This window comes from Colletotrichum graminicola, assembly GCF_000149035.1.
Source record: "Colletotrichum graminicola M1.001 genomic scaffold supercont1.75, whole genome shotgun sequence".
Taxonomy (NCBI): Eukaryota; Fungi; Ascomycota; class Sordariomycetes; order Glomerellales; family Glomerellaceae; genus Colletotrichum; species Colletotrichum graminicola.
Window position 1 is genome coordinate 73106 of NW_007361079.1, and position 26464 is coordinate 99569.

Below are 26464 nucleotides of genomic sequence, written 5' to 3' on the forward strand. Positions count from 1 at the left end.
GTTCGAAGCAAACTTATTTCGTCAGCAAATGTACTATGTCATCCATAACTGATAACAAGCGAATTGGAACGTTCGAGAACACGATGGTATGATCTATATCGCGAAGATATATATATACGTTATGTAAACCGATATACAGGAAAGAATTTGTACATGAAATAGAATGACCCAAGGCCGGACCAGAACCGCCGGCGCCACAATTGTAAACACCCACTGTGAGCCTACTAACATTTCACCCCCTCAAGCCAGATAACATTGGCCAACCTCTATAAGAGACAAAGCACCGAGAGTAATCTGCGGCATTTTGGGATTCATTTATACGAGGCGACGTTCGTGGATGGTCATGCGCTTGGCACGAGGAGTGGCAGAGGGAGTCTCCGCAGGGCAATCTTCCTCGTCGTCGCCGGCGGCCGCGGTGGGAGTGGCGACAGGAGCAGTGGACTCGGCGGGGCAGTCGTCCTCGTCGTCGTTGGCAGACTGAGTGGGAGTGGGAGTGGCAGAAGGAGTCTCGGCAGGGCAGTCATCCTCATCGTCGTTGGCAGACTGAGTGGAAGTAGGAGTGGCAGCAGAGGGAGACTCGGCAGGGCAGTCATCCTCGTCGTCGCCGGCGGCCGCGGTGGGAGTGGCGACAGGAGCAGTAGTCTCGGCAGGACAGTCGTCTTCGGCATCTACCTCCTTCGCAGTAGGGCTAGAGGCCGCCGTGGAGCTGGTGGCAGAGGGGGTCTCGGCGGGGCAGTCATCCTCCTCATCACCGCCAGGCTGGGTAGAAGTGGCAACAGGGGCAGCGGCGGTGGTGGTGGCGGGGCAGTCCTCATCGTTGTCGTCGGCGACGGCGGTCTGGCTAGGTGTGGCGGGCGCAGTGGTAGCAGCAGGGGCGGATGATGCAGGAGCAGCAGAGGAAGCGGGGGCAGAACCGGAGCCGGAGCCGGCGCAGGAGAAGACCTTGGGGCCAGGGACGGTGTACGGCTGAGCCTTGTAGGCGTCGTAGGTGATACCAGCGTCGGTGCCCTTGTAAGCACCGGGAAAGGCAACCAGGTCAGAGGGGTTGGTGCTGCCGGAACCGGTAACCTCGATCTGGTGGCAGCTGGGGTAGAACTGGGCACCGGGGTAGGAGGAGGCGGCGTGGAGGGCAATGATCTCGTGACGGACGAGGTACTGGCCGGGAGCAATGCACTCAGGGATGGTGTACTTGACACCAGAGTTGCCAGCCTTCATGAGAGGGGTCGCACCCCAGTTGTTGGAGGTGCCCTCACGGCCCTGCTCCTGGATTTTAAACCAGGCTGCGTCATTACCAGGCTGCCAAGTGGTGCAATCGTTGTCGGCGCACTTGGCCATGTAGGTGATGGTAGGGCCGATGTGGGAGTCGGGCCAGATGGTCCAGTCAAGGGTGACCTCCTCGCCGGCAGCAGCCTTAGCAACAAGCTTGGCGGGGATGGTACCGCTACCGGCGGTAGCAGCACCGCACTGAATGTCGATGCTGGTGACATCCTCAACGGGACCGTTGCTCTGGATAGCACGAGAGATGCGTTCAGGGGCGGGTTTCATGTACGGGTCCTGGTAGGGCTGGTAGAAAGTAAAGTTCTTGCCGCCGATCACAGCGTTGTTGACGATACCGTGAGCGGCCACCAGGGCCGCAGATCCAAGAAGAGAGGTGACAGTGGACTTCATTTTGGCGGCTGGAGAGCTTGAACTGGGTTTGGCTTGTCTTTGAGAGTTGTTCGAGAAAATTGCCAAAGCCTTGACTGTGAGAATAGCTTGGTTGATTGGAAAGTGAGTGTTGGCGATAGGTCCAAGGCCGAAAAGAACGAATGACAACCTGGTCAGGTGGAAAGAATGACAAAATTGGAATAAAGGAACGAGATAGACACACAAGTCAAGTGAAGCTGAACACTATGGATCGCAAGAAGAGATGGCAGACCTGATGAGGGCTGGGCAGAAACAATGATATATACGCGAGAGAGCTTCGCACGACGGTCTCCCAAGATGGCCGCTTGCACCGCCGTCTTGCCTCTCAACCCCATCAGGTCAATATTGAAAGGACCACTACCGCCGCTCCGCCAAAGTTTCAATTATACGCAAGACAATCATATCCGGCTATTTGGTGGAGATAAACATGGGAGGGGGATCTCGCGTATGCGGGAGATAGGCAGGGCTAGGATTCGGTATAGTGGGCTCGAATCTGATGTACTACGAGTGGTGGGTGGGTGGGTGAGGACCTGGGGCCTGGAACATGCGCCTCGGGTGAGCCAATGGACTCATGGCAACTTCTCCCACGTTGCCGGTTGCGAGAAGAAAAGCTTGGGAGACGTGAGCCCATGTTTCCCCCCCGAGAATGATAGGCGAGTGCCAACTGTTCCTATGCTGGTGTGCGTAACGTGGACATATAGACATGTTCCCAGGCTGTATCCGTAGAACTGGTTCGGACACTAACTACTACCTACTTAGACAGGTCTCGAGGTTAAGGATCTGTCATGTCATTATCAGTTAAAAGAAGCAAAACTACAGCAAACAAGATGAGACCAGGTGAATTTCCTCGGACATGGGATGACTTTTGAGAGAGCCAACTGCTGAAAAGGGATATCCGGCCGGGGCCATCGTACTTCGTCCCCACTCTTGAGCTTCGCTGGCCGAACCGATTGGCTCGTCCCGGCGTTACGCTCTCAGTCGATCCCTTGTCGGATCCCCGTCAGATCCCGGTAGCCACCCTGAAACCACTAATTCCTGGGACTCGTCCCCTTCTTAATTGTACCACCGAATTCACCCTGCGCCGTTGATGACTGCAATCAACACCTTACGCGCTATCTCTCGAAAGGGGTTGCCGGTAAAATGCCAGTGCACTTTTGGTAGTCTGCCAGTGTCTAACCTAATCTGGAAGCACTGCCACATAGAAGCCGGAAATACCATATTCCGTCACGCTAACCCTCTAACTAACCCAGACCCTAACCCAGACCCTAACCACCCTAACCACTAACCCTACGTATCTTCTATAGATGCATAGGCTTTTAAAGATACGTAGGGTTAGTGGTTAGGGTCTGGGTTAGGGTCTGGGTTAGCTAGTGTTAGGGTGATGGAATATGATTATTTATCTGTGTTGGGGAAATGTGGTGGTGGTAGTAGTGCCTTCCTAAATAGGCTTAAATCACTGGCATACTACCAAAAGTGCACTGGCATTTTACCGGCAACCTCGAAAGGTGTTCAACGTCCTGGGTCGCTGCGGCGGAGCCTCAGGGATTGTTCGTCAACGTACATAAGTAGGATGTCTTCTGCAGACCACTTTGCCCCTGCACCACGCATGGCGAGATGCAGGTATTTCTCTCCCCCATTCCACCAATCCTTTTGACGCTTTATCCCACCAGAGAGTCGCAGGGGTCTATGTTTGTGAGAAGTGAAAGCCTCAGCGTCTATCCGTACTCCGTAGGGAATCTAAGATAGGCTACCCTGCAACCATTCTCTCTCGGACATGAGCTTGACTGTCCAGTCAGCATTGGGCTCTAGATTGCATACCAGCCGTAAGTACTCCGTAATTACATTTCAATGCTTTGCTGGTACGGCGGCTCAGCTCGAAACGTCAAGCTGCTGGCATACGAGAAGAACAGAATCCACTATGTGAGATTGGTTTACTACCTACGGATAGGGCAGGGCGATACCCGCCTCCTTACGGTGCCGTCCTCAGGGGCTTGGCAATTCGTCCATTGCGGCGGCACGAATCCGAGCAGGTACGTTCGCGCCATCCATCGCCATCAATGGTTAACAGCCAGCGGTCTCGACAGTCGCATAAAGGCAAGGATATTTGTCCTCTTAGAGCAGCGTGGCGTCGTTGTCAGCCGCCGGGTCTGTCGGCTATGGCCTTTGCTACGGTGCGAATCTCCCTGCGCTTCCTCCACTCAAGTCTCCACCAGAGCCCAGCTCCGAACCAGACAACTGGCATCCACACAATTTTTCATAAATGTTCCACTTCAGGTGGCAGATCCAACTGGTAGGATTTCCCGCCCTTCCAGGTGATCAGCGAGCATGTACACATAGCCAGCCCTATTGCACATTTTTGGCTCCTGTCATACTCCATTCCTGGAAAGACTGAAGGTCGATGCAACATCGGAATGCTTTCGTGTGGAGAGTTGCTCGTGTCTGTGAACTAAAGGCTCCGTTTGTTCCATCGAGGGGTGGTAGTTTTCGGGCCGAATTGATAACTGCTTTACGCACTCACGCGGTGCGCAATAAAAATAATATCACAGGAGGCTCATGTATGTGTGGCGGTTGCCGTCAGCCACACCACGTGCTATGTCACATGAACGAGCTCGAGGGCCCCCTTTATATGGGCCCTCCACCCGGGAGATTCGTCTTCACACAATTCAAGCCTTTTCTTCACTCATTTGTATCTCCCTATCTGCTGTGTGCTCTAGCTCGTGAGATAATCTAATAGAAATTGTTATAAAAGCCGAATTACACTTACTATATTCTTTTGTATTAAATTGTATAGCTACCGAGTCTACCTTGTTGTTTTCGGACTAGTCCCCTGCTCCAGCATGTTGAAGTGTGCACCTTTTTCTTTTTTTTTTTTTGCACGCCGCGTGGCACTCCATTCTAATACACGAGCGACCAGAGTCTCCTCGCATCGCGTGACACTGATTCGGCCCTATGGCTTTGGGCAAGTGGCTGTGGCGACACTCAATATGATGCACTTACGAATGCTCGTGGGCACGCAGCCATTGGGGGCGCTTATGGGTGATGGGACCGCTCAAACCAAATCGCTTTATCATACAATCAAGCCGCAAGAAGATTGATTCATGGCTGTTATGCATGGGGGTTATTCAAGCCCTTAGGCAACTGTTATTAATTCTGTAGTCACTCGTGGGTATCAAGCTGACATAACTAACATAACAAAGCATGACATAACCGTATCGCTAAAGATCGTGCAATCATAAAGCGCCCCTACAGGCAGTACCGCATAATGCCATGGAGTGGCTACAAAGCATCAATGGTTCTGGCTGTGGTTGCGCTGTCTTTGCCGCTCGAAGATGGCCAAGCCGGATATGACAGCCATAACCGCCCAGCGTTCGCCCAGCTCGCCTGTGAGGCCACTGCCCAAGAATGCGAACTTGGCCTGCTTGGACAAGCTCATTTGGGCATCAGTCCACACTGCGACCACTTCCTTCCCGTCACTTCCCTTGAAGGTGGCCGGCCCGGCTGATTGGGCCATTCTAACCAGCTTCCAGCCCCTGCTCCTCCCATCCAGCATGGCGATCGCTTCGCCAGAGCTGGGCCTCCACTGGAACTGCTCGAGCCGTTCACAGTTCGGTCCAACGCCCATTGCGAAATAATAAGTTGACGAAGGAAAGTCAATCTTACATCCCAGTTCAATAACGGGTGCTCCTCCGGGACTGCCTCTTGATGCAGGAGGCAGCGTTATGCTCATTCTGGTGCTGAAGCTGTGATATTCCACTGAAGCAAGTGGCGGGAAGGTGGTTGTCGGCCCGGAGTGCAGGACGATTGGCGGCGAACTGCTCAAACCACTGTGCAATGACATGGCATAGGATGGCAGATTTTGGTGTTCGCCGAGGATCATCGTCCGGCTGAAGCTTTGCGTGTAGACATTAAAGGCCGGCGGGAACTGGCGGGCCACTTGCGACGGCGGCGGCATCGGCGGTCGCGGGCTCGGTGGGTGCGGTGTCTGAGTGTCAGGGACTGCTGGGCTTTGGCTGGGCTTTGCTTCATATGGCGGCGGGGCTTCATCCGCAGGGACATCCGCGACGGGCTTCATCTTGAGGAATCCGGAGGCGAATGGCATTGTGGAGTGGCTTATGCGACAAGTGGACTCGGTTGAAGGTGCTTTGCGAACAACGGTGCATTCCCATCATCATCTGGGCCTCCTTTGCTCTTGAAGCATTTGCGTTCAACATGATGTCAGACCAAATCCTCTTCACAGCCACATGCATGACCATAGTAAGGTGACACATTGCTGCCTTGCGAATATGATCTACGCTCCACAGCCACCATCTCTAGGGTCAGCCCAGATCGACATGACCACGTAAACGAGCCCTTGCAGGGATCCTATCAAGGGTATGTTTTCGGACCCCCCGGACACGCGTGGGAACTGGGATTGTTGTTTCCTAGCCTAGAGGCGCAGTTAGGCATCGGTCTTTGATCAGTCCTTGTATTCAAGAGATGCGCTACCGTAGGTCAGCATGACTCGCTATTAGACTGCGCCATCGTGAGAAGTAACATTGCATATATTTTGCAGTGCGTTATAGACGTCAGCCACATTTTTGTTCCACGTGAGCTTTCTACTTCTGCATCTCACTGACGGATCTTATCATGAACGTCAAGCTCCACCCTTCGCAACAACCTTGACCAAAACACAAACACGACGTCTCAATGAAATAATTGAAGTCACCGATACTTTCTCCTAGGTCTTTTACCAAACAGGCAACCGATGCCAGACTGTCACAGTGCATCTTGTGGTTCAGACAGGGATTGAATGATGAGAGCTCGAAAGCCCTTGAGGATTTTAATGCTGTTGAGTAGAGAACCTGCGCCGGAAACGAATGAGACACAGGCAACTCTCAGAAACGCTCTATTACTGTCTTGTCTCGACACAAACTTTTGACACGTTGACAGCTTGAGGAACAGGTCTAAAGTCATATTACCATGTATGATCGATGATCTGCGAAAGGGCATAGAGCGTAGTTGAAGCAAAGTTTATCAGAAATTGTGCATGACAACGATATCTGAGGGACATAAGAAAAAGTGTCTAGAGAACCGCCATCATGGAACGTATAGTTGGTATTTGGATATGAGCAGAATACATACACACTATAAAAGCCCCGACAATCAGTTGCGCCCAAATGAAGAGCCAGTTCTCTTCTGTCGGCAACGGAGATATCCAACCCTACAAACCATACAAAACAATACTTATAAACGACTGAACTGGTGGAAACACTTTGGGAATATCAAGCATGATTCGCCAGGCTGTTCGCTGTTGTCCCCGAAGAAGGGAAGAAGATAATAGTATCGCCGTGTGACCAAAACATCCGGTCTTGGCGACTATGTTGATAAGCACGAGATCTCCGGCCGGACGACCCTCAAATGTTGAATTTTACCTGCTTCGCACCTGACTTCAATGTAAGAAAGCAAAACGAATACTGGATCGCCATGATATTGAGAAATACTCACTGGAAGCCCTTCTTCTCTTGGTCGCATAAAAAGCATACGTCGAATCTTCCTCACCGTCGACTCCTTCCTCGGTGCCTTTGTCCGACTTCAAGATCTGCACGAAGCGTTAGTACCGCTGGTACCCGACAGGATCACGATAGAGAGACGAGTCACTTACATAGTCGAATCTTGCTGCGGCAAACACCAAAGCCATAAGCACAATCACCACCAAAAGCAAGCCTCCAAGCCCAGTCATGTCCGTAAACATTCTCAACATCTTTCTCATGTTCCTCACAAAGATCCGGCACAGGGATGAGAAATGTCGATCGGGCAGTGGTCTAGTGGGTGTCCTATGCACAGTCGTTGCGTTGTTCACGAAGCTGATGCTACACGGCGGCAATCGACGGCGATAAAAACGTCGAACAAGGTTTGGCGCAACCTAAAAGAAGTGAGGAGGAGAGGTCCTGACACTCTCCGGAACGACGGCATATAAAGGAATCGAACGCAACATGAATCGCGGGGTAAGACAGGGTCAACCATGCTCTGGACGGCAGTCGACCATCAGATTTACCAAAGGACAAGGCTCGCTGATCTGACACAGCAGAGTAGGGCGCGACGTTCGCGAATCTTATACTGTCACAAGGGCTATAATTATAGTCCACAACCAAGTGACCGACTCTGATACGTGGGGGAAGGTCAAGTTCCGAGTGGTCAAGAATAACAATCCGCCGTTGGCGGAATAATAAAGTATGGTAGACAATCATGCCTTCATATGCCTTACACTGTCAAAGACGACAGACACGTGGTGGTGAGGGCCGTCCACACACCACAACAGGACGCCCTGCGCCCAGTCTGATCGTTCCTTGTGCAGTTATCAATGGGTCTTTGGAAAGATAAGGCTTTTGTGGACCATCAGACTGGTGAAAGATATATATTTTTGGTGGGTGATAAAGGTTTCCAAGCCATAGTATATTTGTTTCAGGAGGGGGTGGCATGATGCTGACAAGTCTGGGGGGGTCCGAGTAGCAACGTTCATAAAGTTGTAAGCAGGCATTAAGAGTGATGGTAGAAACATTCGCCCCCCCCAAATATTGTTTCTCGTGCGGGTCACCGATACTCGTCAATGTCCGCGAGCAGTTGAGCGATTGATGAATGCGGGGAACACAAGCGAATGATGTAAGCAGCCCAGCCCAGCCCAGCCCAGCCCAGGGCAAGGGCGCCGCAGGAGGCGAGAGTCAACCGAGACCGAGACCGAGGTGAGACGATGGGTGAGAAAAAAAGGAGTGCAGGGAGTGCAACGGCGTTGAGCGGATGGCTGTGTGGTGTGGGTAGCCAGTTGGCTGCAGGCTGCAGAGGGAGAACGGGGGGTGCGTCAAACATGCCAATTCTACTGCATTCTGCAGCTCCTTTCAAAAGGAAAAAGGGAAGCAAGAGGAGAGAAACGTGGATTTGTGTGGTTGGTGTTCATTTCAACACGGGGAAGAAAGTCAAGGGACGAGAGAGAGAAAAGCCGGGTAGTATGGTCTCGAACCATCCCGGCTCCTCCTGCTATTCTCATTGCTATGAAAGGACTGCTAGACCCGGTAATTTTCATTCATTAGGTGTTGTACATGGATCATTATCATATCGAACCTGGTGACGCTGTTGTCTGTGTGCCAGACAGCGTCAGACGTGTAGTGTAACCTTTCCCTCCAAACGATCACTCAGTTGTAGAATATTCCCGTACCAACCGAGGATAGAAACAAAAACACTCAAAAACTCCCGTCTTCTTTTCTTCTGTTCCTTCTTCGTCTGAAGATCCGGAACAAATGCCACTCCAGAACATGCAAAATTCTCGCCCAAAGCGCCGTACCAAATGACGCCATTTTTGTACTTTTGAGCGGGCGGGCGCCCGTTCGCCCCCCCTGGAAGTGAGTGTAAGTAGGTAGAAGAGAGTGAGTGTGTGTGTGGGGTGGCGAAGGCGAAAGTGAGGGGAAATGAACATCTCACAATCTGACCACACGCAACTCTTTCTCTCTTCTCCCACCAGGGAGGAAACAAACGAGACAAACGAGGATGAATGGAGCAATCAAAACAAACGCCTCTTGTGACCGACCGGGGGACCGAATCCCGTAGCAACACGATCGATTCCGAAAGCAGACTAAGGCCCCCCTTTCCGGAAGACCTAGCTAGGCTTCGTCCGCTCGCAGCAGCGCTTTGATCTCGAGAGCCTCGTCGACAATGAGCGCCCAGGTGTCGAGGATGTAGTCGCGCATCTCCATCAGCACCATGACTGTATACGCCGCCGTCATCATGGCGAGACAATAAAACGCCTGGACCAACGTCAGCCCCCAACACTTTTTATCTTTATTTCTTTATCCCATCATCGTGGTTTGTCATTGGGAGAGATGAAGCGCATGCCCGAGCCGAGACAAGCAAGGGACGGGGGAGCATGAGAGGGAATGGGGGAAAATAAGAAATAAAAAACAGGAATGATGTCAGAAAAAGCTTACCGACAGGACACCCAAATCCCCCCATCGCACCAGGACCAGCTCGCCCAGCCCGTAAAGGCCTTCGATGCCAGATGCGCCCCCGACGATCGCTCCGCCGTCCAGTTTCGTGCTGTACATCATCCGCAACTCCTCGACGCCGCGGAATCCGTCGGGGACGCTCTGGAAGCCGTAGTAAAACATGCCCACTGCAAGCGGCATGGGCAGCGCATGGTACGCCCAGCACAGGCTGGTGAAGACCCCCCTCACGACCATGGTGACCAGTTCTCTCGGCGGTCTCGTGATGTCCAGAACTCCCCGCAAGAAGTAGTCGAAAACCACGGCGACCATGGTTGCCAGGGGATGTAGTGGCTGGGGTTGTCGTTGATGACGTGCTCGCTGCCGGACCATCGTCGACGAGCGCCTCGACGATGACTTGGCTTGCTTAGACTGTACAAGGGCGGAGAGCCTCGGAGCCGGATTGTACAGGTGGTGTTTCTGGTAGTGGTAGTTGTGCGGCCCCGAGAGGCCGGCACTCATGATGGCCTTTTGCGTGAAGGTCTCCGTTGACATGATGCTTGACGGAGGCCGCCCCGGTATATCTAGAAGATTGCGACAGATGGCGGGATGAGAAGGAAAGTGGTTCAGGGGGAGGGGGGAGCCTTTCTTTTTCGGACTATCCGAAGGGGACCCAGGTGAAGGGGCCCGAGATATAAGTCGGGTGGTGGGTGAGTGATGAGCGTACAGGTATCCGAGGTGAGCAGAGCCCGAGCTTGGACGGTAGAGGAGGTGGTGCTCGAGCTTTATGACATGCAGGGTAGCAAGGGCAGGGAAGGCCAAAAAGAAAATCCCAAGAGACAGTTGAGACCTGCGAGAGAGCTAGGATAGTGTTTGCTGTGCCTTAGCGCGGTCTGCTAGCAACGCCGTTCTCGACGACACCGACTTATGCAGTACGCGGAGGATTGTTGGCGGGGGTTTATTGATGGCAGTGCGTCAAGATGGGTGTCGAAGGACGATGTCTCTGCCGGGGTGCCGATCAGTCCATGCCTTTCTACTTTAGGTGTGTTGAGGAGGAGGAGAGGGGGGGGGGGGGGGGAGGTCTTGGTGGTTATGACTGGTGAGGGCAAGGTGAGGCAGACTTGCGTCCAGTCGTTTCCGGTCACCGACCGGAACCATCACTTACATATCCAAGTAGGTAGCGTTGCGCTCGTCCAGCCCAGACGCAAGTAAGCATGCAGCACGCATACGATGGGCTGATGGCTGATTGAGGAGCAATGTCCGAACCTGACGGGTTGGGGAGAAGAAAAGGAAAACAACGGGCATCGGCACGCAGAGGAAATGTCATCGTCTCTGAAGAAGTGAAGTAAAATTGCTCTCATCAGCTCTTTTTCTCTCTTCTCTCCTTCTCTCAACCCTTGGTTGCATCGACTCTCTAGATCATCGGTGTGCGTGCGTGCGTGCTAGTGTGCATCCGAAGATAAGAAACATCTTCTCTAAAGTAGTCTGTCTATCCAGCCAAGACACCAAGGCAGGAATGTTGTCTCTCAACACCGCGCCAAATCGAAAGCGAGATCCTCCCCTATCCTCTGTATGACCCTGCAGACGGATGGTCAGATAATATGCAAAAGGTGAGGAGCTATGGTATTCTATGTACAGCCACATGCAATTGTGCATGCATGCCAGAAAACAGACAAAACAAAAAAAGGGGGTGGGTAGAATGTAGTACTATCGATGTGAAAACACAAAAATAGACGCCAATCCACCCCGTGTTTCCCACGTTCCAATTATAAATCATCCTCGTTCATTTCTCCTGAAAGTGGCCCAGAAAAAACAACAACAAAAGCCCCGCGGCGATAGCTCAACCGAAGCTGCGGAAACGTTCTTATCCAAGCTTTGGTGCCGGACCTCCCCCGGTTGGCTGCTTCGTACGCCTCTTCTCCTCACGGACATGCCACTTTGATGCTAGCCTTTCGCATCCGACCGCTCCGTCTCAACCCGGCCTTGTCTTCCCCTTCCCCGGAGTCTTTGCCCGTGTCACCCTCGAGTGTTTCCGACAGCCCCCCTGTTGGCCTCTTTCGACCCCGGATCCGCGCCTCATCATCTCGTCCCAAGAATCGATGGATGGTGCGGTGATCGAGGATGCGCTCCTCCTTATCCCGGGGTCCAGCCTTCTCCGTCTTGGGCCAAATATAGCCGTAAAGCTTGGAATGTCGCTCGCAGCGCGGGCACGAGCTTTTGGTGTAATACGCGTTTTGCTGTACAAAGGCCGTCTCGCAATTCATGCAGCGAACCCACGCAGTCTGAGGCTCCGATAGTAACAGTGGTGTAAGAGTGTAGTCGCCAGGCGTTCGGGTCTTTGCGGGTGGTGTGGTCTCTTTGATGAAGGTGCGCCGTTGATACTTGCGCTTCTTCAAACCTGCTGCTGATGGCTTGCCGGCGGCCCCCGCCTCCACCGTCGTCTCATCAACCTTCGCACAGACTTGAGTATCATCAGTGACCAGCGCAGGGTTCTCCGTCGGCACCCGTGCCTCGACCCTCAACGCCTTTACAATATCGGAGTTACGGTTGCTCGGGACGTCTTGTTCAATTGACCCCACAGCCACGACCTTTGGCGCTTGCACTACGTGATCCTGGTGAGAGCTCTCGGGTGCCTCGTTTGTTAAGGGAACCCTGTCAACCTGCATTGACTTCGAACCGCTTCTGCCAGAGCCTGTTGTTGTGCCCGCGTTAGGCATCATCGCCGGCTTTATATCAACGCTGTCGCAGACAGCCGCTGCAATGCTCATACGATCATCTTGTCTTGCCGTTACATTTGTGATGCTCATCGAGTATGCCGTAGCAGTCCATCCAGATGGGCCCCTTCCCTTGGGTTTTGAAGGCGGAGACGGAGGATTGCAAAGAGATGAGATGGGGATCGATCTGGAAGCCATGACGGATGTCGTTTGAATCGAAGCGGAATTTTTAACTGGCATCGTGGCCATCGTGCCCCTCTGGCCCTGCTGTTGCGGGGAGAAGGGCGCTGCATGGGCCAGGACCTGCCCCGTGGACTCTTCGCATTCCTCCTCCTTGACGAGGTCCGACCTCTTCTGGCTCTGGCTCGGTTCCGGCGTGTCCTTCTCCGGTTCAGTGATGTCTGTCACCGAGCCATCTTCGTTTCCGCCGCTCGTCAACGACATGCTGCGCACGGACCCGGAGGACGAGCTGTCCCTTGAACTGACATGCGCTTCTTCGGTAGGGGCCGTGACTGCTTGTGTTGCCGATAGCTTTCGTCTCTTGGAAGGTGTGATGGGCGGCGTGACAAGCAAGTCGAAAGACAGCTCCTTGTCCGGTGATAAGACATCGGACATGGGCGAGCCAACCGCGAGCGAATCGCGGTTGGGCTTTCCACTTCTCAAACGGGACTTGGACACCCGGGGCCGAATATTTGGTGTAACGGAAGGTGTCCGGGATGAAGGACCACTACTGTCATCCCTTCTCCGCCGTCGCAACGAATATCCGTCCATGGCAGACTCTTCGATACTCCTCTTGACCACTACCCCCCCCTCGGCCGGCGCCCAACCATTGGTGCACCGATCCTCACATGTCTTGCAGAGGCATTCGCAATTGTCCTCCCCAAAGTAGTTTTCAGCATATGTGACCGTTATCTCTTCTCCAACATCAATGTTCCTTGTCGCAATGATTTCAATCGTGGCCGAGGATGTCGTCATGAGCTTCGCGTTGGCCCCGCAGTCGTGGTTCGCAAACCGAGCCGGGCCCATGAATAGGCTGGCGCACTTGCTCCTCGCAGAAATGATGATGCTGAAGTCCTTTTTACGGGCCGTCATCTCGCGCTCCTCCTCAGGTGAAATGTTGACCTGGGTTCCGGCCAGGTACTTGATCGTCTCGTTCCTCCGGATGAAGCGTCGGGCAGTGATAGCGGCCTCATGCGATACAATCGTGTACCGATTTGTTGAATTGACCTCAAAGGGGCAGTCGGGGAGGTAGACTTGTGTGTAGCGGCGCATGTGGCGTTTGAAGTCATCCTTCACCTTGTCCGTCTTGAGGGCGGCGAAAAACTTGCGGAAGCCATCGGTGACTAGCAGCTTGCTCTCGGCGGCTTCGAGATCCTTCTTGACAACAATTTCTTCCTGGATGATCCGAGTGATGTCCTCCTCGCGCACGCCTCGGGAAGGGTGATACGAATTTCGGTTCTTGGGTATTGTAGTCCAGTAAAAAACCTGCGAGGTGTCAGCCTTGTCAGTCTCCTAGCGCCGACGATGTCGTTCCCCGGCCGGACCAAACGGCGTACATGGTCAACTAACGCATCCGTCAGGAAATCGTCGTAGGAGGCAAGTTGCGCCAGGGTCAGCGTCTTCTTTTGCTTCTGCTTCTTGGCCGCAGCGCAGGAGGGCGGCATCTTGAGGTGGTTCTTGTAGCCGTCGCAACTGTCAACCTCGGCGCAATGAATGTGGATGAAACAGATAGGCGAGCAGAAGCGGAAAAGGCTAAAAGAGCGTCGACAGGCTCCAGCTTCGGCGCACAGAGCAAGGAGTGGACGAAGGAGCCAAGGTCGGCTGTTGGGCCCCCTTCGATAGCCCACGCAAAGCACAAAAAAAAAAAAAAAAGGCCGTGGCGAGTATGAGTGGCAGCTGGGTCAAGATGTATCGCAGGTGTCCACTGAGGGTCGGCAGCAGTCGTAGGTGCAACTGGGAAGAGGGCTGTTGCCGTCCCAAGAAAGGCGCAAGATTTGGGTGATTAAAGGGTCAGCTCGGGTTGGGTATCGTCATTTCTTCCGGTTCAAGGGGGCATAAAGAAGCAACGAGGACAGGCCGGTCTGAGTATGCAGGCGGTGGGGATTCAATGCGCAAGATCGTAGATCATGTCAGCGAGACTAGCCGTCTGTCTGCTGAGATACAGGATCAAGAAATGAATGAATATGGGGAGCAAAATAGCTTAACCCTCCAAAAGGGAGACCGGACTGACAATAGGCGACGCAGGGACGGATAAGGAGGTTGATAGCGAAGTGAGATGAGGGAGTGAAATGAGAAGCGAGAATGAATGAGGTGAGGTTGGGCTGGGCTGGCCTGAAAGGGACAATGGGAGTCGCCCGTCTGTCCCAGTTTAATTCGCTCTTTCCCAACCAAGCGGAAGAGTTGGTTTTCCGCTTATGGCAATAGGTACGTATGTGTGTGCGTGTGTGTGTGTGTGTGTGTGTGTGTGTGTGTGAGTGTGTGTGTCTGTGTATGTGTCCCTCTCCAGCTCAATTCAGTTCCTGCAAAGCCCAATCGAACGGAGTAAGCCTAGGGGAGGAAGAGAAACGGCACAGGCTCGCCGGAGGAGAGAGAGAGAGGAAGATAGCGAGATGGATTGCGCCTTGAGTCGGGCGGTTTGAGCCAATGACGAGTTGCAAAACCGATAATCATCATTGGGGTGACACCCCCCAGCTGAGACGTCAAAATAGTCGCACAGACCAAGTTTGGAAGGCGATCTCGGCCAATCAGATGTACGTCAGCCGATATAACCAGCCCAGCCTCAGCAGCCCAGCAACCAGCACAAGGACCCGCTTCCAAATCAATGATCTGGAAAGATGCCGGGCCTACGTTTTGCCGTTCTTCCGGCGGCCCTTCGAATTTCAACTTTGCAGGTCCACCTATTCGAGATAGCCTCAGCGAAAGTGACCAGCCAGCTAGGGTATATCTGGTAATCCATAGCCCACTAGACACCGCGCCGCCAGAATGATTCAATTAAAGGTTGCCGTTGTTCCTAATGAGCTTTCAAATCTTCGTGTATACTGACATAATGCTAGACAATGCTACAATGCATCGACAACTCGGGCGCCGCAATGGTCGAGTGCGCGATGGTTGTCGGCCAGAAGAAACTCGCCCGCATTGGTACGAATCCCCCACTGCCCACAACGGAATCCCTCACCTCACGATCGAACTCGACTTATAACATGGGAATGAAATAGGTGACAGGATAGTCGTCGTCGTTCAGAAGCACCGCGGCGCCGGTGACGGTGGCATGGCCGGCTCCTCGGCCGCGAACAAGGTCAAGCGCGGTGACATGCGACACGCCGTCATCGTCCGCACCAAGCAGAAGACCACCCGCCCCGACGGCAGCGTCATCCGATTCGACGACAACGCCTGCGTCCTGATCAACAAGGCTGGTGACCCTGTCGGTACGCGCATCAACGGTGTTGTTGGCGCTGAGCTGAGGAGGAAGAAGTGGAGCAAGATCCTGTCCATGGCACCCATGCACGCATAGGAGGACAATTGCTGGGATTTGGATGATGTAGAAGCTACCTAGACGTGTAGCATGTATGTGTACATGTACAGGAAATTCATCACCGGTATGTGGAAGTGTATTATAGCAAAGCATGAGCCGGCGTTATTAGGGTTGGCAGACGATACCAATCTCCATCAAACATAAAGACTATTCACAAAGTGTACGAAGCCATCCCAAGCTCAGGAGGTGAGGGATGTAATCGAGAATGAGCCTGTCCGGTTGTGGGACATCCATTATTGAGTGTTATAAAGCTGAAGACAAGAACCGTTACCCCGTAGCCATTCCCCCTCCATTTGAAAGCTCAAACGCCATAATACTCCGTACGATGCAATTCTTTTATATATCCTCCGCCAACACAATCCTCGGGTATCGTCAAAGGTCACATCTTTTACTGGAAGATGTGACCACAATCGCAGCAAACGTAGAACAATTTCTGCACACATGCAGGTCAGCCAGTTGTTGTGCCCCCCAAAGGGATTAGGCAACATGTGAGACATACCATACCCGTCTCGGCGCTTCGCTGCTGAGACTGGAAGAAAACAGCCTCACCGCCCCTGCAGACGGGGCATTCCTTGTTCGATCGTGGAAGCTAGATCCGGGCAAGATGCAGTGTCAGCCAGCTGATCACAAAGGAGGTCTCGAATCCAAAATGGAAGCAAAAATCCATTGCAATAGCCAACCCAGCACCGCCGGGCGCGGGGGAAAGATGGAGCGAGATATCCAGGAACGATTTCGTGTCGCAAATGTCAAATCACTGGTTGGCCGCAAGCTGGAAGGTTGGCCACGAAATATTGCGGTTCGCCGAGATGGGCTCCTGGTTGAGGGTGATGCCGGCAAGGCCTTGGTTGATATTGTCGGAGGTGACCGACTCCTTCTCCTCGTCGTACTCGTCGAGAGCTTCGTCTTCGGCCATGTCCATCAGATCGTCCCACGTGATTTCCGTCTTCTTGCTCTGGGAATCGTCGGGCTGGACAACGACGGCCGAGACATTGAAGTCGTCGGACGGGTTACCGCAGCCACTGCACAGGATGGCGTAGCCGCAACCGATGCATACAACAGGGGCAAGAATAGACTGGGAATCACCTACAGTAGGATCCGAGCCCACGTCCTGGGTTACACCGGCCGTCTCGCCAGCGGCGTTATTCATGATGTTGCGGAAGACGCAAGTCGACTGGGCTTCCTCGGTAAACTGGCAGGTTCGGCAAGTGAACTGCAGGCGATGGGTTTCTTCGTCCTCCTTCGGGTAGAGCATGTTGGAGCATTCGGAGCAGAAGCGGAAGGTGATCTGCTCGAGCTTCTTGTTCGCCTCGTCCTGAGAGGTGGTAGACATTGGGGTCGCCATCGTGTCGGCCGCTCGCAAAGCGATTCGTGTATCGAGAGAATGGATTTGGGGTCGAATAAAACAGTGCGATGTTTTCTTTCGTAGGTCGTGTTGCGTATAACTGCTGGCCAAAATGGTTTTTTTTTCTGCGAGCCGATGGAGGCTGGTGTGGTGTTGGTGAAAAGTCAAGGGCAGAGAGGATAGGTTGGAAAAGCGAAGGAGAAGGTGCAGCGCAAATAACGAAAGGTGCACGGCTTCCTTTTGCGTGAATGTGTGGCGGGGGGTAACAAAAAGGTGGGACTATCGGTCAGCAATGAACCTGCCTGATGTAGAAGGTCTGTTAGTGAGTCACTATCCAGGTGAAGCACTACTTAGGCATAGGAATTCCTTAAAGCTCGAGCAACCTTGGTTGATAGGGAAATTTATTTACAAGACTTTATGGTACTGTCTTTCTATCTAGGAGCCTTCGTCTGCAGCTGCCTTGAAAATCGAGCCGGCTTTTTGGAGTTGGCGCTAAGTTGTTTATTCAGTGATGCTTACCTGTAGTCCATTGCCCCGGCGTCATCCAAGGCTCTTTGGGTCAATATAAGCAGAGCCATCGGCGTTGAAATCAATATGCGACATGATAATCCAGCCGAACGCATCTTGAAATATATGTACAGGACATAGTTGAGGGGCGCTCTCAGGAAACTCGTTCATGGAATAGGGAGCTGGTTGACTCGTCACGTGAAGTTTGACCAACATCATTTTGTGGCTTGTGGTGCCTGGATTCACCAGCTACGATTTAGAGCGACTGCAAGCGAAGTCAGAACAATGTGTGTTACATAGGAACTGCCGTGAGCTCGGCTTCGAAGCAGGGTTTACACACTTCTTGGGGAGCGGAACGACATGGTGGAGGGTGAGATTCGATCAATCGAATAAGGAAGCTGACGAAGCGGCCACGAGAGGCTTTAGCCCACGTGATGAAGCAGATAGAGGACCTACCGGTAAGGTAAATATACGGTGCTACAAGGCCGTCGCTCTTGAGGGCCGCAAAGGCCTTCTCCGCCCTGCAAATGGTTGGTGCTTGGTTGCTTCCCTGTCGTTACCAGAGGTCAGCAGATCCACCCCGTAACACACCCCTCACTTCCTTCCGCCAACGCTTGTTGGTGTGGCCGCTCCTGCTGAAGCTTGCCTGTCCCCGCCTTTCTAGGTACGTAACTTCCTACCTACCTACGGAGTACGGATACAGATGGTACCTACGTGGTACGCCGTGTGTGTGTTTTTTTTTTCTTCTTTGCAGAGTGAAGGAGTAACCCGTAACCCCGGCAGCCGCACGTCATCCTCCAGCTCCAGTTCCATCCCCCCAAACCTCTTGTCCAATCCACCATTGCATTCAACCAGAAAGAACATCTTGCTTTTGTTCCCCTGCCCGTGTCTGCATCACCAACCCCAGTTCAGTCCCATCTAGTCCAATCTAGCTAGTTTCCCCCAGCTCTGACTGCTTGCTTATACTTTTACTACTTCGGCACCCACCTGGCCGCATCCTTACAACTTGCCTTCTGCATCCTCTGTTGCTGCGCTCTACCTAGACTACCTCAACAGTCCAATACGTCGCGAAGCCGTCGTTTCTTCCCGTCTTATTTCACTTCCAGAAGCCTTGCTTCCAAAACCATAACGGAGCTTCTTCTTCGTTGTAAACACCCACCAGCGCAACAATGGTAAGTAAGCAGCGCGCATCCCCGCACCAGCGAGCCTTCTCCCCATTTACCCTCTCTCGCCTCGTTCAGAGTCATCCTCGGCTTTGGCCGTCGCATGCCGACCCTCTCCTCTGGGCAACGCTGCCGCCGACAGGGTCTTCCCACCAAGACAGAACCATTCCAGTCGGTCAACTGACACAACAATGCCCTCTAGGCTGATACTGGTCTCCCCTCCGGTTGGGAAGTGCGACACTCCAACTCTAAGAACCTCCCCTACTACTTCAATGCCGCCGAAAAGGTCTCCCGCTGGGAGCCTCCCGCAGGAACCGACACGGAGAAGCTGAAACACTACATGGCCAGCCACCACAGCGCCGGTGCGGGCTCAAGGCCCCAGGCCGTTCCTGCTCCCGAAGGCAAGATTCGCGCCGCTCACCTGCTGGTCAAGCACAAGGGCAGTCGCCGCCCCTCGAGCTGGAGAGAAGTACGCGGTTCACGCCTCGGGTCTCCCGAATACCATAGCTAATAAATGCACACTTGCAGGCCGATATCACACGCAGCAAGGAGGAGGCACTCGAAATTATCAAGGCCCACGAAGAAAAGATCAAGTCTGGCCAGACCACTCTCGGCGAGCTTGCCCTAACCGAATCCGATTGCAGCAGCGCCCGTAAGAGGGGTGACCTGGGCTACTTTGGCAAGGGAGATATGCAAAAGGAGTTTGAGGATGCTGCTTTTGGCTTGAACCCTGGCGAGATCAGCACCATCGTTGAGACAGCAAGCGGACTGCACTTGATTGAGAGGTGCGTTCGTTTTTCCTAGATACAACGTCTTCCCGCAAAGCACTGACATGGAGTTCCAGATTGGAGTAGACCGGCTAGAGTATAGACAAGGTGCACAGCACGTATGCACGCAAGCTACCTTGGAGAGGATATTTTCAAAAAAAAGTTTAACTGCGCTTATCAACAAAGCTTCCTGAGGCTCAGCCTTTGTGATTTATCACGCGCTTTGTCAACAGGCTGCAACAATCATGGTTGTCTAGCATTATACCACACATATCTGACGATTTCATGAGTTGCGCAAGAACGAACACATCCATTGTCTATCTACCAGTGAACCCATGATGCGCTGCCTCCCCAAAACCGCTTTCCAATATGTTCATAATCACAAACTTCCATGTCCCAGAAAATTCCAACCACTACTATTAGTGCGCCAGCGCCACCAAAGTGCCCCTCATGGGCTCAAGCGCAGTGAAAACAACTGTCATTATCCCAAATACAGTCATCGAGAGCACAGCATACGGCGCAGCCCGACTCTTCCTCTCATAGAGGTATGAAACGCCCATGGCTGCCCCGTTGATTCCAATCGCCACACCCGCCGCAATCGTCAGGGCATCGTCCGTCTCTATCTCCCTACCTTCGGCCTCGCCATCGTCTGGCCCTTCGACCCCCAATCTTGGTAGCAGAAAAGGGTACATCAGCTGCCCCAGAATGCCGTTGCTCACCACCAGCGTCGCATTCACAACCTGATTTCCTACCAGAGCCTCCATGGCCGGGCGCGCGAGAGCAAGGGTCGTGCTCCGCCCCGCGAAAGCGAGTGCTTCAGGCCCCTCGAGACCAACCGCGCTGCCGAGCAAGACAGAGACAAAGACGTTGAGCGCTGCCATGCCTGCCGAGATGAGTATCACAACTGCCCCGGCGCGAGACCAGATCTGTCGGCGACACTCATACAGCTTGAAGCCCCAAACAACAATGCCGCATTCCAGAACCGAAAGTGCTGCATCGCCTGCGCCGAAATAACCTTTCATAGTGTTGCTGCGACTCCAGCCTGTGGTCTTGTAAGTCCATAGGTCGGAAAGGGAAGCGCCACTGCTGAACATGGCGAGGGTATGCTCCATGGCCTCATCTTGTGCCGCTGCTTTGGCACGGGTGTAGGCAGTCATGGTAAGCGTTGTCAGAAGTACTGGATTAAGGATTGTTGTTACAGTCGTCTTCAAGCCCGGTATATTGACGAGGAGATGACTTCGACTGAAGGCCCGTTGCAGGCTCGTGCTGCTGATCCAGAGAAACCAAAGCATACAGCCATCTAGAACTCGGTCGTCATTTGTGATACGGGAGATCGGGATGCCAATTGCAATGAAGAACAGAATCGCGAGGACCATGGGAAAGCACTCCCTGAACCAGTTTGCCATCGCGTTCTGTCCAGTCCGACAGTCATCGGAATGATGTAAAGTTGAAAGCGTTGTACGCGCTGGCTGTTTGCCTGCGGCACTTGGCGGCGGAACGGAGGTTGGGCACTCGCTGTCGGTGAAGTAAGCCGATGCGGCCCTCGAATCTGAACACGATCCAGCTTCCTTATCGGTGTGGTATCCTGTCATCATGGTCCCATTCAAGGTAGTCGTATCCGAGGCTCTGCGGTTGATGGTTTGCGATGGCGTTTCAACTCGCTGCGAAGAAGCGTCAGTGACCCCAGGCTGCCACGGCTGTTTGGGCTCGGCGGCTTCGGAGAAGCGTGGGAACTTGAGGATGCCGGCTAGGATACCCCAGGAGAGAAGGAAGACAAATGCCCAGAAGATGATGTTGGTGTTTACTGACTTGTTAGTTTTTTGGCCAGTCCAAAGGTGGTATCAACATGACTTACAAAAGTTTGCAACCACCCTTCCGATACCCTGGCCCCCGAGGAGCTGCTCTTTGCTAATAGTTACAATGGGTACAGGGAAGCCGACACCAAGGTTACGATTGATGAAGTCGACCTGGATATGTTAGAATTCTGAAGCAGGGGAGACCGGGTCGCCAACCATACAGACCTTGGGCTTGATGTTTCGGTTGTAAATGCCATCGGACCCAGAGCAGAGGTGTGAGACGGCCGCCATGAATGCAAACACCATGATCATTCCCAATATGGAGTTGAGAAATTGAAGCCTGACGGGTCTCAGGACCAAGAAGATACCCCATATGAGCAGTTCACTGGCGAGGTAGATGACCGCAACCCCCAAGATAGCGCTTATCCATTGGAGGGTGTGACGCCTCCAAGTCTTCCATGTGTTGGTTCTGCTATTATTGTTCTTGTCGGTGCCTCTCGAGAACATCCGCAATGGCAAGTTGGATGATATCTTGACGGCATTGTCTGTGAAGTTTTTCAGACAGCGTTGGATCTGTTGAGACAGGAGCTCAAAGCGAACAGGGGCGGCTGCAATCATCTTATGAAAAGGCGAATGACGAACACAAGAGTGTTTACGTGCGTGGAGTGTGACAGGTGTGATCCAGAATGATATAACGGCAAGTCTGGGGTGATGTAGAGAAGGTGAACTAGGGGATATGGAAACACAACAAAGCTCCCGTTTCCGGGTCAAGGTTGCACACGTCCGGTATATATGCACAAAGAATAAATAATGTGGGAGGAGAACCAGAGGGTAGGCTGGCAGCTCTCTCCCTTTGCCACGTCATGGATAGGCTAAGATGCTGAAACCCATTGGTGGTCAACGTTGAAAGGACGAGATAGGATGAGAAGGGAGGGCGAAGGTGAAGGTAAAGCTGTGAGGGGTACGAGCCCCACCAGGTGAAGTGGTGTGCTGGATGGCATCACAAACGGGTTACTGGCCAGAACGAACCCGTGGCCATTGATCTCTGTAGCTTTCTCCCTCTGGCTTTCGTCAGTAGGGGTGGCAAGGCAGGAGAGTTGGGTTGATGCGAATACAAGCAAAGAAAGACACAATGTCAGTTTGAGGATCTGATTGCCGATGATCGAGAACGGGAACATCTCTTCTGAAGCCGAGGGAGATCTCATCTATGCGTTGGTAATAATGCCAGGACATGTGACAAGTCAGTCACCTGGCCGATTGGGATACTTATCTCTGTTTGAATTCAATATCTAAGAAGTCGTAGAAGATTTGCCAGATTGCTTTTCCTGATCCTGGAGCAGCAGGTCAGAGGAAGTCCCCCCCCCCTCTGATCCGGATTGTATCGTATGGCATGGTCCTTTTAGTTGCCGTTGTTGAGTGTTCCGATAGTTGAGCTGGAGCGTGAACGTCACGACGAACGCCCGAAAGCAAAAAGAAAGCCCAAATATCTCGTCATACAGAATCGTATTCGTCACAATTGATATGTTGGGGAAAGACTCAAAGCTCATGCCCAAACGCGCCTGGGCTGTTTCCTTTGGTTTGGCATGCCGTGGGCATCCAGCCTGACGTGGCACGGCGGACGGATGGCAGAACGGTACCTGCTGCAAACGACATTCAGAGTACCTAGCCACAGTGGACATTGGGTGTCGTTGGTTGTCATATTTTTCCCATCAGACTATCTGGGGATGATCTATGATAGCAACATGGCTTCATGCAGGACTGCCCTGCTGCATGATGCCGTGCAAGAGGGGGGACATGACTTGAGTGTTGTTTTCTTTCTTTTTTGGGGGTCCTCGTGAGGCACTTCAGGGTCTTGAGGGGGGTCTGATAAACTCAGCACGGGAGGGCGGGTAGTTGCTGTTGGTTGTGCTCTCCGGGTGTGTGATTCTTGTTTCCCCTCTCAGGAAAGCAAGGATTGAATAGGTAGATATTATTCGGGGAGTTGGTGTAAATAAGTCCTTCGGACACAACTGCGATCAGAGATATGCTCCGGGACGTACCGTGCATAACATTGGATGGGGGGGCCGCTGCAGACGGGATGGCGGACAGGGGACATAATTAGTACGCCAAAAGCCGTGCAAAAACAGAATATGGTTGGTCAGCACGGTATATAAGTGGAGCCCTCTGCTGAAAGCGGCTTAGTCATGTATTCCTGTCAGCGGGTTTCTGTCGTCGTTGCCGACCGACGTTCCCAGTTCTGTTTGCACCTTCACCTCCTCTTCACTCAAAAGAGCCCAGTCAACTTCACCCCCGCTTATCCAACAGATTGACATACATTTGGTTGGCTTGCATCATCTTATCTCTCACCAGGCCATGTCATTTGATACTTGAAGAAAGGGAAAAAGAAAAAATAAACCCTGCGGTCTGTACCGTCACTCCCTTTTCAAGAGAGCGATAGCAACCCGAGTCGAAGCGCAAGGACCTCACCAACCAACCCCCCCTTAGGTTGCACCACGGCAGCGGTGTGTGCTGCCCCAGAATCTCTTTGAATTGGTTGATACCAACGACCGCCGGAACTTGGGGAGTCTCTGTGTTTCTTCGCTCTTCCTTAGCTTCTGGGCTGTGGATTCTTGGATCACGTCACAAACTCTTCTACTTTCTTCCATTGGACGACAACATCCCGTGTGCTTTGCTACATCCGCTCTTGTGGAGGAACCAGACAGCGTCCAGCCATCTCCTCAGTCTTGATTCTGGTTCGATACTGGGGGTGTAGTTATCAGCGGTCGGACACCAAGGAACGGCCCGTCCTTCGTTGCTTCGGAACTTTGTTCAGGTACGACGTCTCGGGCCTAAACCGTTCGTTTTGAACACGAGGTCCTACGTAAGGGAAGTAAAAGAAGGTCGCCACCGGTTCCCTTTGTTTGACCACACCTTTTGCAAGCTTCTTGCCGCCACTTCCGCACCCGCCCACCGATATGGATGTCTCAAGCTTGGAGAACACCATACGAGTCTATGGTATCCCCATCGACAGACACACCCTGCAGGCAGCCCTCGACGACCCAGAGCACGGCACCGCTTTCACTGAATGGGCCCGCCTTCATCTCGGCCCTGATAATCTCCTATCCAGAGACGAGCTCGTCTTGTAAGTTGACTCGCAGCCAACCGTCGCACACGTTGAGAAGCATGTCTTACAACAAGCACTCCCAGGTATTCAAGCCTCGACAAGTCAGGCCAGATTGACAAACTTGTCGCGTCTCAAGACTTGGCCTCCGTTCAAGCTTTTAGCGAGCGCGAGATCCAAACCGCCATTGATGAGCTGAACCGGTCCACTGCCGCCATTGTAAAGCAGACCGAGACTTTGAAGCAGCAGCAAGATGCGTTGGCGAAGCTGGTCAAGAGCAGCGCCAAGGTGGAGGAGGCACGGTCTGATCTCGTCTTCCAGCGAAGCCAGAAACACAACTCGGAGCGTAAAAAGACAATGACATCGGTGTGTGCCACTGCCTCCGGCTGATCTGTACGCATGACATTAACCATGCGTTTAGGTTGAAGAGTTATCCCAGAGCCTCGAATACAAAACCTCGGACCTCGAGCAGCAGTCCCAGGTCGCTAGCAAAGACCTTCAAAAGACGTTGGATAGCTTGCTGCATTCCGACGATAAGCTGCTGCTCAGCTTGCGCAAGCTCGGTCTCGAGCTCGAGACGGAAGATCCAGAGGACCGGGAAAACATCGAAAAGCTTCGGGAGATCTGCATGAGGTACACATTCCTCATCATATTCTCTACTCATTTAATCCCCGAGACATCCTTCCTAACCTCGTCGCAGATTAATCAAATACACCGTTGAAACGGTGCGCACCAAGCTAGATCGCCTCTATCTCGAAGCGCTCAGCTCTGCCCACCACAATGGTGTGGCGTCACACCCCTCAGACGACGTCAAGACTTCGCAGGAAGAGCTTGAGTCGCTCTACGCAGAGATCCTCCCCGTAGCTCAGATGTCGGTCGAGCAACAGCACCTCGAACCCGCTCTCAAATCGCTGTCCAGCCAGAACGGGCAATCATTGCACCGTTCGGCCGCGGCCGTCGTCTATGTACGTATTTCCCTGAAGCCTCCAAGTGCATTATGAAAGATGAAACGACATCTAACCGGACTAGATCGATGAGTGTCTAGATTACCTCCTTGACCACATCGAGCGTCTCTCTTCTCGCATCGAGGCCTTCCAATCTCATCAGATTGCAACCACGAGCCTTCTCACCACTGCCCGTGCCGAACTTTCCGCCCCCGTATCAACCCCGAAGACAAAGACCCCGGCACAAGACCTCGCCTCCCCCATCCGCCGCCGCAACACGGGTCCAGGATCCCCCACCCGCAACCGCTTCAACTCAAACCGCGGCCGCCGCTCATCGGGCTTCAACGAGCCACCCCTCGAGGCCCTTCTCCGTTCCCTCGCCATCTCCTTCCCCGAAGACGCCACCGACGGTGCCCGCCAGACGGCTATTCTCTCCGCGACCCTCGCCGAGAAGCAGGCAAAGGCTCGCGACGTGGCTCGTAACACGCAGGAGTCGCTCGAGAGCGCGGCTGCGTCACAGCTCGCGGATGCGAGGCTTGCTGTGCAGCTTCTCCGGGACAGCTTGCTGGCCGAGAGCCCTTTTGGGGACGTGCGACTTGTGGACGAGGGGATTGAGGCTTCGATCGCCGTTTTGGGGCAGGAGATCGAGAGGGTCAAGGAGAGGATTGAGAGGGTCGACGCCGGCAAGGCGAGGCAGAGGAGCGAGAGAAAGAGGGAGATCCTGGAGCGATGGGGGCAATGATGGGAACTGCTGCCGGAGCTAAAACATGAAAAGATAAAATGATGGAGAGCCCACAGTTGTCAATAGGGCCACGCGTGATTGTGTCCTTGTTATTATCACCTCAACATCAGCTACCGGTCGTCCTGCCCCCTTCATTTCATCCACCGCAGTCGGCCCGGTACGCGACGGAGCCTCGGCCGCTACATAGCCTATTGCAAGCAAGTTCGTCTTAAAGCACCCGCC

General features: G+C 53.2%; 10 protein-coding genes across 10 annotated transcripts; 3 read left to right on the forward strand and 7 right to left on the reverse strand.

Moving 5' to 3' along the window:
• Positions 1-315: 315 nt before the first annotated feature.
• GLRG_11110 (glycosyl hydrolase family 61) lies at positions 316-1668 on the reverse strand (the record flags this gene model as incomplete). The annotated part of the gene is made up of 1 exon (XM_008101795.1): positions 316-1668. One exon carries the CDS (start codon positions 1666-1668, stop codon positions 316-318), a length of 1353 nt encoding a protein of 450 aa, XP_008099986.1.
• A 3304-nt stretch (positions 1669-4972) lies between these two features.
• On the reverse strand, positions 4973-5785 carry GLRG_11111 (uncharacterized protein; the record flags this gene model as incomplete). The annotated part of the gene is made up of 1 exon (XM_008101796.1): positions 4973-5785. One exon carries the CDS (start codon positions 5783-5785, stop codon positions 4973-4975), a length of 813 nt encoding a protein of 270 aa, XP_008099987.1.
• A 1294-nt stretch (positions 5786-7079) lies between these two features.
• Positions 7080-7363, reverse strand: GLRG_11112 (uncharacterized protein; the record flags this gene model as incomplete). The annotated part of the gene is made up of 3 exons (XM_008101797.1): positions 7080-7108; positions 7171-7264; positions 7328-7363. The coding sequence occupies 3 exons, from the start codon at positions 7361-7363 to the stop codon at positions 7080-7082; spliced, it is 159 nt and encodes a 52-aa protein (XP_008099988.1).
• Positions 7364-9317: 1954 nt separating this feature from the next.
• On the reverse strand, positions 9318-10190 carry GLRG_11113 (uncharacterized protein; the record flags this gene model as incomplete). The annotated part of the gene is made up of 2 exons (XM_008101798.1): positions 9318-9461; positions 9642-10190. 2 exons carry the CDS (start codon positions 10188-10190, stop codon positions 9318-9320), a joined length of 693 nt encoding a protein of 230 aa, XP_008099989.1.
• A 1367-nt stretch (positions 10191-11557) lies between these two features.
• On the reverse strand, positions 11558-14013 carry GLRG_11114 (histone-lysine N-methyltransferase SET9; the record flags this gene model as incomplete). The annotated part of the gene is made up of 2 exons (XM_008101799.1): positions 11558-13834; positions 13906-14013. 2 exons carry the CDS (start codon positions 14011-14013, stop codon positions 11558-11560), a joined length of 2385 nt encoding a protein of 794 aa, XP_008099990.1.
• Positions 14014-15331: 1318 nt separating this feature from the next.
• GLRG_11115 (ribosomal protein L14) lies at positions 15332-15860 on the forward strand (the record flags this gene model as incomplete). Its single annotated transcript, XM_008101800.1, has 3 exons — positions 15332-15346; positions 15403-15487; positions 15565-15860. The coding sequence occupies 3 exons, from the start codon at positions 15332-15334 to the stop codon at positions 15858-15860; spliced, it is 396 nt and encodes a 131-aa protein (XP_008099991.1).
• Positions 15861-16269: 409 nt separating this feature from the next.
• On the reverse strand, positions 16270-17223 carry GLRG_11116 (RNA polymerase M/15 kDa subunit; the record flags this gene model as incomplete). Its single annotated transcript, XM_008101801.1, has 3 exons — positions 16270-16314; positions 16381-16435; positions 16637-17223. The coding sequence occupies 3 exons, from the start codon at positions 17221-17223 to the stop codon at positions 16270-16272; spliced, it is 687 nt and encodes a 228-aa protein (XP_008099992.1).
• A 1676-nt stretch (positions 17224-18899) lies between these two features.
• Positions 18900-19697, forward strand: GLRG_11117 (ppic-type ppiase domain-containing protein; the record flags this gene model as incomplete). Its single annotated transcript, XM_008101802.1, has 3 exons — positions 18900-18902; positions 19096-19362; positions 19422-19697. The coding sequence occupies 3 exons, from the start codon at positions 18900-18902 to the stop codon at positions 19695-19697; spliced, it is 546 nt and encodes a 181-aa protein (XP_008099993.1).
• A 382-nt stretch (positions 19698-20079) lies between these two features.
• Positions 20080-22074, reverse strand: GLRG_11118 (uncharacterized protein; the record flags this gene model as incomplete). Its single annotated transcript, XM_008101803.1, has 3 exons — positions 20080-21464; positions 21516-21627; positions 21682-22074. 3 exons carry the CDS (start codon positions 22072-22074, stop codon positions 20080-20082), a joined length of 1890 nt encoding a protein of 629 aa, XP_008099994.1.
• A 2336-nt stretch (positions 22075-24410) lies between these two features.
• Positions 24411-26242, forward strand: GLRG_11119 (uncharacterized protein; the record flags this gene model as incomplete). Its single annotated transcript, XM_008101804.1, has 5 exons — positions 24411-24577; positions 24643-24922; positions 24978-25189; positions 25257-25521; positions 25586-26242. The coding sequence occupies 5 exons, from the start codon at positions 24411-24413 to the stop codon at positions 26240-26242; spliced, it is 1581 nt and encodes a 526-aa protein (XP_008099995.1).
• Between the last annotated feature and the right edge of the window lie 222 nt (positions 26243-26464).